This window comes from Ovis canadensis, chromosome 2, assembly GCF_042477335.2.
Source record: "Ovis canadensis isolate MfBH-ARS-UI-01 breed Bighorn chromosome 2, ARS-UI_OviCan_v2, whole genome shotgun sequence".
Taxonomy (NCBI): Eukaryota; Metazoa; Chordata; class Mammalia; order Artiodactyla; family Bovidae; genus Ovis; species Ovis canadensis.
Genome location: NC_091246.1, coordinates 86,048,939 through 86,063,970, shown reverse-complemented (window position 1 = coordinate 86,063,970; position 15,032 = coordinate 86,048,939). Strand labels below are relative to the sequence as shown.

General features: G+C 35.6%; 1 protein-coding gene across 2 annotated transcripts in view; it reads right to left on the bottom strand.

Annotated features, from left to right (window-relative positions):
• The window catches only part of CNTLN (centlein), a 361,476-nt gene that overhangs the window by 339,475 nt on the left and 6,969 nt on the right, over positions 1–15,032 (bottom strand). For both annotated transcript variants that reach the window (XM_069576629.1, XM_069576630.1), the window contains exon 2: positions 13,129–13,217. In XM_069576629.1, the coding sequence (XP_069432730.1) occupies positions 13,129–13,217 (89 nt within the window). The remainder of the gene's footprint in view (positions 1–13,128; positions 13,218–15,032) is intronic.

Sequence of the window (15,032 nt, the reverse complement as noted above, 5' to 3'; positions counted from 1 at the left end):
TTTCCTCCCCTCTACCCTCCGTCCTCAGGAAGGTGAAGAGTCTACTCCAGATTGATACAGCCAAGAAAACAAGACTCTGTTTTCTCCAAGTTTCCAGTCAGAGAACTTTTCTTCCCAGGAGGAGCAAGATATCACCATTTCTCATCCTCCCCTCCCTAACACATAGGTAACTCTGGCTACAGACAAATCCCAGGCAAATCCAATTGAGTGGTGAAGGCTCCATTCTCTGTTCAGCGTCTGTCTGTGGAATAAATATTCTATCTCAGGTGCAGAGCACCGAGAATATTGGAGACCCAAACACCCTTGCCCTAGCTTATGACACAGTGGTTCTACCCCAGGATAGGCAAGTCAAGAGAACTTAAGATTACTGAAATCAGCACGTAGAATGGAGATGTCACTCAGAGAAGCATGATACTGTCCCACCTCCAGAGGCCTGGCTCAGATTTTGCCTGGTTGGAAATATGGGGTAAAGAGGCAGGATGCAAAGTATGCAATCCTAATCTCTTCCCAAAGGGAAGTGACTTCATTTGCAACACAGTGTGAAGAAGTTCAAGTCTAGAGACACTCTCAAGAAGAATGTAGGTTATGGTAAAAAAAAACAACTGGAAGCAGAGTCAAGACACAGGCTAAATTGTAGGCCTGCTTATTTGCAGGAGAGGAATAAGGATGAAAGAAGTCCTTCAAGGGTTGAAAATGATAATATCAAACACTGACTCAGAAATATCAAAGTAGTCACAATTTGATTACATTGGTTTGTGAAGCATTTTATGCTCTAGGGCATTGTTGAAAACAGCTGAGCAATCAGCCACCAGTTACTGAAGGCACCAACTGGTGAAGACTGGTGGTCAAAAAAAAAAGAGGAGAACCAAAATCACTGTCATGCTAGGATGACTGTAAGCATACCCAAAGCTGGTGGTGGTTTAGTCGCTAAGTCGTGTCCAACTCTTGTGACTCCATGGACTGCAGCCTGCCAGGCTCATCTGTCCATGGGATTCTCCAGGCAGGAATACTGGAGTGGGTTGCCATTTCCTTCTCCAAAGCTGCTGCTGCTGCTGCTGCTAAGTCGCTTAAGTCATGTCCGACTCTGTGCGACCCCATAGACGGCTGCCCACCAGGCTCCCCCATCCCTGGGATTCTCCAAAGCTGCACTTAAAAGCAACATCAGAGACTTAACACTGTGGGAGGGGAAATAGACTTTACTAAGAATCCCAGGGATGGGGGAGCCTGTTGGGCTGCCGTCCATGGGGTCGCACAGAATCCGACATGACTGAAGCGACTTAGCAGCAGCAGCAGCAGCAACATAATCCAATTGGTCACCAATTAAATAAACAGGTTTGGAGGAAAAGGGTGCAGGAGAACAGTAACCAAATTTGCTACAATATAATATCTCAAATATTCACTTTCCATCAAAAAATTCTCGTGCAAAAAACAGGAAAATATCACCCATACACTAGGAAGAAAAGCAGATAAGTAACTATCTGGGAAGGTGACCATATTTGGAAAAAAGAAAAAAGGCTTCACAGTAGCCATTATAAATATGTTCACAAAACTAAAGAAACCGTGGTTTTAAAAGTAAAGAAAGATATCATAACAATATCACATCAAATAGAGAAAATCAGAAAGAGAAAGAAATTGTAAAAGAACCAAGTGACTCAAGGCAGTACAGCCATCCTTACTCATGGTTACCACATCCATGCAATCAATCAACTGAGACTCAAAAATTGTTGAAAAAAAATTTTTTTCAGGAAGTTCCAAAAAGCAAAGTTCATACAGTATTGTAAAGTAAAATAAAGTAAAATAATAAGTAAATAAAATAAAAAGCAAAATTCAAATGTGCCATGTGCTGGCAACTATTTATATTATATATGCAACTATTCACATAGCATTTACATTGCACTAGGTAGTACAAGTAATCTAGAAATGCTGATGATTTACACTTTAAGAGGATATGCATAGGTTATATGCAAACATATACCATTCTATGCAAAGGACTTGAGGATTCTAGAATTTAGGCATCTGTGGGGTTCCAGGATCCAGTCCTCAGTGGATATTGAGGGATGACCGTAACTTGAATCCACATGTGAAAACAAACATTTACTGGGAAAGGTAATTATATAATTATAATAAAAGACCATTTTCAAGTACATTTCTATTTTCTTCTCTTATCTAATTTGTAAAGCAACTGCTTAAAGTAATAGGTATATAATGTATTCACAGGCTCAAAACATATAAAAATGTATCATGTGTAATATAATTGCCAGTAACAGCATAAATGAGGTAGGTAGTACCAAACTTTTATTGGGCTAAGGAAATGACTACAAATAATAAAGCAATAGTTATAATAATGTATTGTTGTGTTTGTAATATTAATAAGCTTGTATTGTGTTTGTAATATTAATTAAGCTTGGCTAAACCTGGACCTGATTTGTTAAGATACATACAGTAAATCTTAGAGCAATGACTTAAAAAAAAATCTCAAAAAAATATAGTGAAAAAGAAATTAAAATGCTATATTAGAAAATATTCACTTAATGCAAAAGAAAGATTCAGAGGCATAAATACATTGAAAGTAAAGAATGAGAAAATACATAGGCAAATACTAACCACAAGAAAGATGGAGTAACTACACTAATGTCAGACAAAATGAACTTTAAGCAAAAAAGTCACTAAAAAAGAGGCACATTTCATAACAAGTTCCTGACAGAGTCAACCCATCAGGAAGACATGACATTTATAAACACATATGTACCTAATAGTGGATTAAAATGCCTGAAGGGAAAATGACAGGTATGAAATAAGAAGTGGACAATTCAATTATAATAGTTGGAGACTTCAATAGCCACCGTGATGGTCAACTTGACGGGCATTTTTAGATGAGATTGGTGAACTCTAAATAAGCATAATACCCTTCATAATGTAAGTACGCTTTATCCAATCGGTTGAAGGCCAAAACAGAATAAAAAGACCAGCATTCCTGAATAAGAAATCTCCAGAGACTGCCTTTATCTACATCATCAACTTTCCTGGTCTCAAACTGATCAAACTGTGTATGTGGACATGACAGTCTCCAAAATCATCTAAGCCAGTTCTTTATAATAAGTCTTTTTCTATATATATACTCACACACGTCCTTTTGGTTCTGTTTCTCTGGAGAATACCAATACACTCACTTTCAATAACAGACAGACAAGGAGACAGAAGATGAACAAAAAAATGACCTCAGCAACACTGCAACCTAGACCTTGCAAACATCACCAAATACCGCTCTAAAAAATGACAGGTAAATTCATACAATTTTCAAGTGTATAAGGAACATTCTCAGGATAAATCATGTTAGACTATTTTTTTAAACTCAATAAATGTAAAAAGATAGAAATAATGTAAAGTATGGTCTCTGACCACAATGCAATAAAATTAGAAATCAAATGAAAATACTCACAAATGTGTGGGAATTAAACAAAACACCATTAAAAAAAGGGTCAAGAGGAAATCAAAAGATGAATCAAAAAATACTTTACGATGAGCACAAATAAGGCATAAAATATCAAAATGTATAGGATGCAGCTAAAACAGTGCTTAGAGAAAAATTTATAGCTATAAATACCTATATTAAGCTAGAAGAAAGATCTGAAATAAGTAACCTAATATTCTACCATAAAACACTGGAAAAATAAGAGCAAATTAAGCCTAAAGCAATTAGAAAGAAGAAATAAAGATTTGGGAAGAAATTCATGAAACAGAGAATAGATGGCAATGACGACCCTGTATGCAAGACAGGGAAAGAGACACAGATGTGTATAACGGACTTTTGGACTCAGAGGGAGAGGGAGAGGGTGGGATGATTTGGGAGAATGACATTCTAACATGTATACTATCATGTAAGAATTGAATCGCCAGTCTATGTCTGACGCAGGATGCAACATGCTTGGGGCTGGTGCATGGGGATGACCCAGAGAGATGTTATGGGGAGGGAGGTGGGAGGTGGGGGGTTCATGTTTGGGAACACATGTAAGAATTAAAGATTTTAAAATTTAAAAAATAAAAAACTAAAATAAATAAATAAATAAATAAATAAACATTATCACCAATTCAAAAAAAAGAAAAACAATACAGAAGCACTAATACTTTGGCCACCTGATATAAAGGGCTGACTCACTGGGAAAGACCCTGATGTTGGGAAAGATTGAGGGCAGGAAGAGAAGGGGGCAACAGAGGATGAGATGGCTAAATAGCATCACCAACTCAACAGACATGAGTCTGAGCAAATTCTGGCTCATAGTGAAAGACAGGAAAGCCTGGTGTGCTACAGTCCATGGGGTTGCAAAGAGTCGGGCACAACTTAGCAACAGAACAACAGAAAATGGATGGAAACCAAAAGCTGCTTCCTTGAAAAGATCAACAAAACTGACAAACCTTTAGCTATACTGACAATATTAAAAAGAAAGCAGCCTCAAACTATCAGAATTGGAAAGAAAAAAATGGTATATTACCATTAACCTAACAAAAATAAAAAGCATTATAAAGGAATACTGTGAAAAACTATATGCCAGCAAATTAGATACTTAAAAGGAATAGGTGAATTCCTAGAAAACACAAATACCAAAAGTAAAATAAAATTCTGAGTTGACCTGCAATAAGTAAAGAAATTCTAATTGTAATTTTTTTTTAAATTACCCACAAACAAAAGTCCAGGCCTGGATGGGTTCACCCCTGAATTCTACCAAACACTGAAAGAATTAATACCAATTCTTAAAAAAAAATTCAAAAAAATAGAAAAGAGTATTTCCCAACCCATTTCATATAGCCAGTATTACCCTAATACAAAAAAAAAAAAAAAAAACCACACACACACACACAGAAACATCATGAGAAAACTACAGACTAATAACTCTCATCAATATAGATGCAAAAGTTCTAAACAAATACTAGCAAACAAAATTCAACAACATATTAAAAGAATTATATACCATGACTAGCTGGAATTTATTCCAGGGTTGTTGTAAGGGTTGTTTCATATTTGAAAATCAATTATCATAATAAATCATATCACTAAAATATGAAAAAAATCACATGATCATATCAATAGGTACAGAAGATATATTTGACAAAATTCAACTACCTTTCGTAATAAAAACACTTAACAAACTAGGAATAGAAGGGAACTTCCTAAACTTGCTAAAGGACATCTATGAAAAACTGACAGATAATTTTATAGTCAGTAGTGAAGGACTGGGTATTTTCTCCCTATGACCGGGAGTAAGACAAAGTTGTCTGCTCTGGCCACTTCAACTCAACAATGTACTGACGTTCTAACCAGGGTAAGTAGCCGAGAGAAAGAAACAAAAGGCACCAAGTTTGGAATAAAAGAAACAAAACTATTTCTATTTGCAGATTACATGATCTTGTAAGTAGAAAATCCTAAGAAATCTACCCAAAAAAATTACAACTGAAAAATGAGCTCAGCACACTTGCAGGATAGGCAATCAATATTAAAAAAAAATCAACTGTAATCTATATACTTACACTAAACAATCTGAAAATAAACTTAAGAAAACAATTTCACTTATAATAAAATCAGAAAGAATAAAATATTAAGGAATAAAGTTATCAAAAAAGTTTCAAACATACTCTAAAACTATAAAACATTATTTCAAGAAGTTTTAGAAGATATAAATAACTAGAAACACATTTCATGTTCATAATATAGAAGATTTAACATTGTTGAAACAGCAATATCACCCAAACTGACCCATTAAGAGAAGAAGATAGGCTGTTCTAGATTAAAGAAATACAATCAAAAAAAAAAAAAACTGTTAAATCAGGAAAGACTTTCCAGCCAGTCATCCATTTATTCAATAATACCTGTTGAACATCTATAAAATGCCAGACAACGTGTTAGAGATGCATAAACAATATTGGGTTGTACATTAAAAAAATAATAGTAAAAAATAAATAAAAAAGAAATACAATCCAGTGATCAACCACAACAATGCAAAAAAAAAAAAAAAAAGAGATTTGGATAATATACTATTTGTCTCCTGATGTGATGTACTAAGAATCATATTACACCAAAGAAGACTTCTTTGCCAAAACAGTTTCTTCTGAAACTGAATAAACCTCTAGGTCTCATTACAAATGTAAGGTAATTATAGAGTAAAAAAAATTATAATCAGAAAAATCCAGAATGTGGAAAACTCTACAGGATAACTTATTCCAACTTATTCCAAAAATAAACTGCAAAGAAAAGGAGAGAGAAGAAGCAACCCATATGTTCAGTGGGTAGACTATGTTTGAATCCTCATAGGAACAAACCACTTTTCAAAAGAAAGTTATGAGAAAGCTGGAGAAATCTGAAAACTGGATATTTGATTATATTAGTGAATAACTATAGAATTCTAAGTATGAAAAAGATCTCATGGTTATATTTTTTAAAAGGCTTATTTTTCAGAGATAGAGTCAATACTTATTCACATATCCAGAACTTGTGCACGTTCCTACTTACTAAAACTTACTTGTAAGCGTAAAATCAATACCCAGGCACTTTTTCAGTCATTTGCAAACATGTACAAAGTGGTGAAAAATTTAAGTCACCTGAACCACATGTTCCCAGCTGAAGTCAAACAAGGGAACACTCTGTCTTCTTGTTTCAGCTCTCATACTGTAAACAAGTATTCTTCACATGGTCTATTTAGTACCACATTTTTCACATTTTTGCCCTTTGTTGATGATTTTGCGGTTTCAAATGGCCACCAAGCACAGTGATGAAGTGCTATCTAGTGTTTTTAAGCGCAAGAAGGCTGTGACTTGCTTATGGAGAAGACTGTGTTAGACAAACCGTGTTCAGACATGAGTTATAGTACCATCAGTCATGAGCTCTCCTGTGAATAAAAGGAACTGACTGTAAACACCAATGTAATTGTGGGTAACATAACATGATGTCTGGAATTTCCTTCAAAATAATCCATCAGTGGTAGAGGCAGCAGAGCAAAAGAAAGGAAGAAGAAGTTTACAGATGAAACAAGATCGGTCGTCTGCGGAAAACTGTTCAAGCTGAGTGATGAATAAACATGGTAGTTCACTAATGTATTTTCTCTGCCTTTACATCAGGTTAAAATTTTCCATAATAAAAAGTAAAACATGTGCAACCCAAAAATATGTATATAGACACCCCACTAAAAAGTTTTCTAAGGCATATAATACAGTACCAAAAAGGTTTAAAAAAAATTACTGATAAGCATTTTTCCAAAGGGGGACCAAGGGCATTTGAAGCAGAACAGGCATAACTCATTTTACTGAACTTTGCTTATTGTGCTTCACAGATACTACATTTTACAAATTGAAGGTTTGTGGAAACCCTTCATCAAACAAATCTACCAGCACCATTTTTCCAACAACACTAACTGAATGTCTCTCTGTCACATTTTTGTAATTCTCACAATATGTCAGACTTTTTCATTATTATTATATTTGTTATGATGATGTGTGATCAGTGAGTGATCTTTGATGTCACTATTACAAAAAATGTATAACTCACTGAAGGCTCAGATGAGAGCATTTTTTAGCAATATAGTTAAATTATGTACATTGTTTTTAGACATAATGCTGTTGTGCACTTAATAGTCTACAGTATAGTATAAACATAACTTTTATATACACTTGAAAACAAATAACTGGTGTGACTTATTTTATTTCACTATTCAGTTTAAAACAGTGGTCTGGAATGAACACCCAATATCTCCAAGGGTTAGTTAATTGAGCAAGAGCATCCTATTTAATTCAGGATGTTTAGCATTTCCCACCTTTATCTACTGTGTCAGTAGCACCACTGGTTAAGACCATTTATCCTTGTAGATAAAACTTTATCCACAAGGCCATTCATCATGAAAGATCATCATAAAATTTTTTAAAAAAATAAAGTAACTGTAATGTACAGTAAGATACTGGTCAAATAAGATGACATATCAAAATGAAAGATATTGTAATTCCAAAAATATTATCTTCTCTTGAAGAAAATGGTAATTATATTCCTCTTGAAAAAATGAACCGACATGGCACTGACATGCCTAAATCAAACCGCCTTGAGTCTCCTAGCCTGGAAATCAGTTAGGTTCAGTTCAGTTCAGTCACTCAGTCGTGTCCGACACTTTGCAACCCCATGAATAGCAGCACGCCAGGCCTCCCTGCCCATCACCAACTCCCGGAGTTCACTCAGACTCACATCCATTGAGTCAGTGATGCCATCCAGCCATCTCATCCTCTGTTGTCCCCTTCTCCTCCTGCCCCCAATCCCTCCCAGCATTAGAGTCTTTTCCAAGGAGTCAGCTCTTCACATGAGGTGGCCAAAGTATTGGAGCTTCAGCTTTAGCATCATTCCTTCCAAAGAAATCCCAGGGCTGATCTCCTTCAGAATGGACTGGTTGGATCTCCTTGCAGTCCAAGGGACTCTCAAGAGTCTTCTCCAACACCACAGTTCAAAAGCATCAATTCTTCGGCGGTCAGCCTTCTTCACAGTCCAACTCTCACATCCATACATGACCACTGGAAAAACCATAGCCTTGACTAGACAGAAATAAGTAGAGGGGTCTAAAATGGACAAATATCTGACTAACAGAAGGATGGACTCACAGAGACAAATCCACAAGAGAAAAATAAAAATCTACACAGTGTCTATAATGGAAGAGGAAGCTAGTTTTTCTGGAAGAGGCCCAGAGAAGCTCTAATTACCCAATTAGTAAGTACTGAATCAAGATGACTAACTAAAGAACCATTAATCAAAAATCTGGGCTTCCTATTCATCCATGTTCAGAAGAGCTACCTGCAATATTTGCCTACAATAAATGGCCCAAGACTACTCAAAAGAACCATGTTCCTGAAAAAGATCCCCACTATGGTTGCTGGGACAAACAATACAATCAGAAAAGGGAATGACTTAAGAGTCTACTTTTCATTCTGTACAGTGAAGCCCATTTGCCATACATCCCTCAGGAAAGTTTGTTGATAGTCTGCTCCCTTCTCTTACACAATATCCACAGTCAATCCTCTCATTCAGAGGAGAAACATTTTGGTAAACAAATATAGAAAAATGCAAAGTAAATTCATTAAAAGCAACATTTCTCCATTATGCAATTTACACTTTCACACAAAAATATGACAGTTAGTAAAGAACCATCATACACTTGAAGGAAACCATCAGCATTAAAATAAAAAAGTAGGAATAAAAGTTATCTAACAGGAAACAAAGATAATGTCAGAAACAGAAAAGAACTTAAAAATTATAATCAAAAAGATAAAAAAGTCATTCTTTTAAAGAAGACTTATGAAAAAGTAAAAACCAAATAAGAAAAACCTTAGAAATAAAAATTTGACTTCTAAAATTAAAGAACAGCATTATATTGATGCAATAAAACATAATAAAACTCAGGAGATAAAATTAAAAGACGGAAAATAAGATAGAAAAGAAGGCCAAGTCCAGAAGGTCCAACCTTTAAGAGTGTGAAGAACAGACAAGGAGGAAAATATGAGAATCATATTTTTCTTCAATTAAAATAAAATCTTAAGTCTTGATGTTGAAAGAACCTCACAAAGGCTGAGAATTCTGAATTTTTAAAAGGTTCAAATTAATAAACAATGCTGAAATTTAAAAATATATAGAGAGAATCCTAAAAACTTCAAGCAAGCTACATAGAAAGAAGTAAGAATTTCACTTGCACTGGGATCACAAATACACTTGATAACACCACTGCTATACTTTAAAAAAATCTGAGGGACATTAGATGGACTTAAAATTTATCTTCACCTAAACTATCAATCAAATGTTAAGTACAAAAGACGTTTTGGGCATATAAGGAGTCAGAAAATGAACCACTTATGCATCCCTCCTGAGAAAAAAAACTTCAAAAATATAATCCAACAACAACAAAAAAAGATGTGTGATTCTAGAAACTCTGGAACTAGCTCAGGAGTGCAATAAAAAGAAATCCCAGATGATAGCTGTGAGTAGGTTTAAAAACCAATTGGCCAAAATTCATACCATAAACCAAGGGCCCAAGGAAGAATGTCTTCAGCCCACCATTTAAATGTTTGAACACTGACATTCTTTATGGTAAGAAACACTAGAAAAGAAAAGCAATGTGAAATACTAGGGAGAAAAAATGTTGTCTAGGAAGACCAAGGCACAAATATAGAATGACTTGAATGTAGAAAAATTTGGGTAATTAATGGACTATAAAAAAGAAATTCTATTTGACATTGACACTTAGAATATTCTTTCTTTAATCATACTATTTCCTATATCAAGTCCAAACATGTTACATGGTTCGCAAGGAAAGAAATATTTATGTAATTATAAAATTAGAAAAGCAAATTACAGGTTTCCAATTTTAAAGGTCAATTTGAATTCCAAGGTATCTAATCATATGATCTATGGACATCAGAATTACCTGGAAAGTTTAAAGACTCCTGGGTCTCCTCTTCCATTTTAATCAGTTCAATTCAGTCACTGAGTCATGTCCAACTCTTTGCGACCCCATGGACTGTAGCATGCCAGGCTTCCTTGTCCATCACCAACTCCAGGAGCTTACTCAAACTCATGACGATGGAGTCACTGATGCCATCCAACCATCTCATCCTCTGTCGTCCCCTTTTCCTCCCGCTTTCAATCTTTCCCAGTATCAGGGTCTTTTCAAATGAGTCAGTTCTTCCCATCAGGTGGCCAAAGTATTGGAGCTTCAGCTCCAGCATCAGTCCTTCCAATAAATATTCAGAACTGAATTCCTTTAGGAAGGACTGGTTGGATCTCCTTGCAGTCCAAGGGACTCTCAAGAATCTTCTCCAATACCACAGTTCAAAAGCATCAATTCTTCAGCACTCAGCTTTCTTTCCAGTCCAACTCTCACATCTATACACAACGACTAGAAAAACCATAGCTTTGACTAGACAGACCTTTTTTGGCAAAGTAATATATCTGCTTTTTAATATGCTGTCTAGGTTGGTCATAGCTTTTCTTCCAAGGAGCAAGTGCCTTTTAATTTCATGGCTGCATTCACCGTCTGCTGTGATTTTGGAGCCTCCAAAAAGAAAGTCTGTCACTGTTTCCATTGTTTCCCCATCTATTTGCCATGAAGTGATGGGACTGGATGCCACGACCTTAGTTTTCTGAATGTTGAGTTTTAAACCAACTTTTTCACTCACTTCTTTCACTTTAATCAAGAGGCTCTTTAGTTCTTCTTTGCTTTCTGCCTTAAGGGTGGTGTTATCTGCATATCTGAGGTTATTGATATTTCTCCCAGCAATCTTGATTCCAGCTTGTGCTGCATCCAGCCCAGCATTTCACATGATGTACTTTGTATAAACATTAAATAAGCAGGATGACAATATATAACCTTGACGTACTCCTTTCCTGATTTGGAACCAATCTGCTGTTTCATGTCTAGTTCTAAGTGTTGCTTCTCGATCTGCATACAGATTTCTCAGGAGGCAGGTAAGGTGGTTTGGTATTCCCATCTCTTAAATAATTTTCCACAGTTTGTTGTGATCCACATAGTCAAAGGCTTTGGCTTAGTCAATAAAGCAGAAGTATATGTTTTCCAGGAATTCTCTTGCTTTTTTAATGATCCAGCGGATGTTGGCAATTTGATCTCTGGTTCCTCTGCCTTTGCTAAATCCAGCTTGAACATCTGCATTTTAATAAATTCTCCAAATATAAAGTTTTGAAGATCATGTCTATAAAGCAAAAACCTCCAAAATTTCCCATTACCTACGTTATAAGCAAAAGGCTTCTGAGTACTCACCCCAGAACATACATGTATATTTATTTATAAATTCTTGATATACTTTTATGTGACCATATATTATATATGTTATAAAATGTGAAAAATACAAATCTTAAAGAATGAGAAAAATGGCCTTAAATTATTTTATTGTTTCTGTCTCAACCAAGAATGAAGGAAAAATTAAGAATAGCTTTAAAAGTTGTAAAAAATATATACAAATAAAAGGAGAGAAGTATAATGAAAGAATCACAGAAATGACAAAAGAAATCCCAAGTATATATCTTTTAAAGGTCTACTCTACTAAAAAACAGAGAAACTGAAAGGGATCACATTTAATTTCAAGAAAGATTGAGGAACTAACAAAGGTACTTCAACAAAAGACTTAATTCTGTTTATCCAAAGGGAAAAACTGATTGATGAATTAGACATACAGGACCATGAAAAGAAACTATTTAAAAGTTCACAATAATCAAGAATGCTAAAATTAAACATAGGCATGTATCACAGATTTTTCAAAGTCAAATTCCAGACAATGTTAGAATGATCCCAGGGCTAGAAACTCCAAAGGTGAATATAGTTCAAGTTATCACAAAATGATATTCAGATTATATAATCATAATTCCAATAAAGAAAAAAGAAAAGGCAACCATATGCTTAGCTTCTCATTTACAAAATGTAATGAAATCCATTTAATAGGAAAGCAAGTGTTTTAATTGCTATGTTAAGTGTCATGGGACTACTGTATACCAAATGTTTGATAAAGAGTACCCAGCATCACTCCACTGTTTCTAATGACCAAGGAGAGGCCCAATAATCTATAGTTAAATGACTGGGCATCCCCTACAGAGTAATACAGAGTGCTGAGCGAAATCTCTCAACCTATTCCAGAACACTTACTCTATTCCGGCAAGGTCATCTCAGGCTCTCAAGTACACACTCCAATTATCTTAGGGGAAAAAAACTGAGCCATGTCTAGGAAAGATCATGTCTAGGAATGTATCTACAGGGGCAGTCTCTGAAGCCAAACAACAGGAACTTCTCCAGTTTTAAAGGTGAGCAGAAAAAGCTCAAAACACACACATAAATACACACACACACACAGTGTAGAGGTCGTAGTTAGATCTCTTACCTGCAAACTTCCCCAATATGTCAGAATATGAGCAGAAGATAAGGCTTAGCTGTACTTAGCAAACTGACACACCTTGAAATAAGTCAAATAACTATAATATCATGCTCAACTTTCCTCTGGAAATCAAATGAATCTCTTCAGGAGATTAACGCTATATGTTAATTTTAATAATGAAAAGAAATAAATTCGATAAATGAAATACAACAGAAAAAGAACTTAGTAACTCACCTTTCCACAACCAAACTGACTGCTTGTGTGACATCTGGATTTGTCACCTGGAGGCGTTTCCACAAAGACCATACAAATTCTTTATCAGCCTTAAAGAAATAAAAAACGTTTTAAATGCATTGCTTTGTAGCTATAGCAAAGAAGGTAAGATACTGCCTTAAATTAAGAACTTTAAAAACATAATTTCTTGACCCCTAGTTCTTTAACGATAAAACAGATTCTTGAAAAGTAGAATAGGAAAGCTTAATTTTAAAAACTTCTTACACCTGTAACCCACATTTAAAGATGCAAATATTGAAATGCTGAATATCAAGGTAAATTTGTTCCAAAATGAGATTATCCTCTAGTTATTGATCCACCTTTCAGCTGCCCTTTTCAGCAAAATTCCTTAGAAGTGTTGCCTACAATCACTGTCTCTTTTCCTCATCCCCATTCACTCTGTAACCTCCCCAGTCAGATTTCCCTCCCCAACATAATGCTAAAATCATTTTTCAAGGTCCTCGATATTGAAAAATGTTAATAGGCACCTCAAATGTAATCTATCCAAAATAAAGTTCTTGACTTCCTATTCTCTCACAAACCTGGCCTCTCTGCCTCTCAGAAAATGACCCCACCACCTACTCAGTGTTCAAAGACTTAAGATCTGGAGTCAATCTTGGTTGCTCTGTTTCTTCACATTTCATATCCAAACCATTAGTAAATCCCATTAGACTTACCTACAAAATATATCCCAATTCTAAATACTTTCACCACCATCATCCTAGTCTAAATCAACTCCACTTCTTGCCTGCTGCTGCTGCTGCTAAGTCACTTCACTCGTGTCCGACTCTGTGCGACCCCATAGACGGCAGCCCACCAGGCTCCCCTGTCCCTGGGATTCTTGCCTAGTTCTCTACAATAGCCCCATGGGCTCCTGACAGCTAAAATCTTCTAACAGATTTGTTACATTAGGAAAACAATCCAGATTCTATCAAAGCCACATGATTCCATACTATCTGACCCTATATACACCTCTCCAACCTCACCTATCACTCTTGTTCACAAGAACCTTCTTGCTCTGTGGTACCAGGTCCTTCGTACATATAACATCTATCAGATTTTCATGTACATTATTACTTCACTTCACTCAAGACATTGTTTAAATGTTACCTCTGCAAGAAAGTCTTCCCTACAGACACCAAAACCCACAAGTCTCTCATAACTGCTTAGCCTGTTTAATGGCTTTTCAAATCACATTTCACAATACTATATTTGCTGGTTGTTTATTTGTTTGGGATTACTTGTATGGCATATATTTCTGTCTCCATCATCCATTCTCCCCTTCCTCTTAGTGACAGAAATCATTTTAGCTCTTTGCTGTCAACTAAAAGACTGGCCTCTCTTACCTACAGTCTCTATGACTGAATTCTGCCAATGAAATATGTGTCGTTGAAAATTTTCAATTGACTTAGGTCTTCCAATATAGACACAGGAATGCAGGAAATCCAACTGAGATACTTAAAATGCTAAAAGATGATGCTGTTAAAAGTGCTGCATTCAATCTGTCAGGAAATCTGGGAAACTAAACAGTGGCCACAGGACTGGAAAAGGTGTTTTCACTCCAGTTCAAAAGAAAGCAATGCCAAAAGAATGTTCAAATACCATACAATTGTGTTCATTCCACATGCTAGTAAGGTTATGCCCAAAATCCTCCAAGCTAGGTTCAGCAGTATGTGAACAGACAAGTTAGGTTTCAAAAAGGCATAGGAACCAGAGATCAAATTGCCAAAATTCACTGGATGGTATGGAAAGCAAGGGAATTCCAGAAAAACATCTACTTCTACTTCACTGACTATGCTAAAGCCTTTGATTCTGTGGATCACAACAAACTGTGAAATATTCTTAAAGAGATAGGAATACCAGAC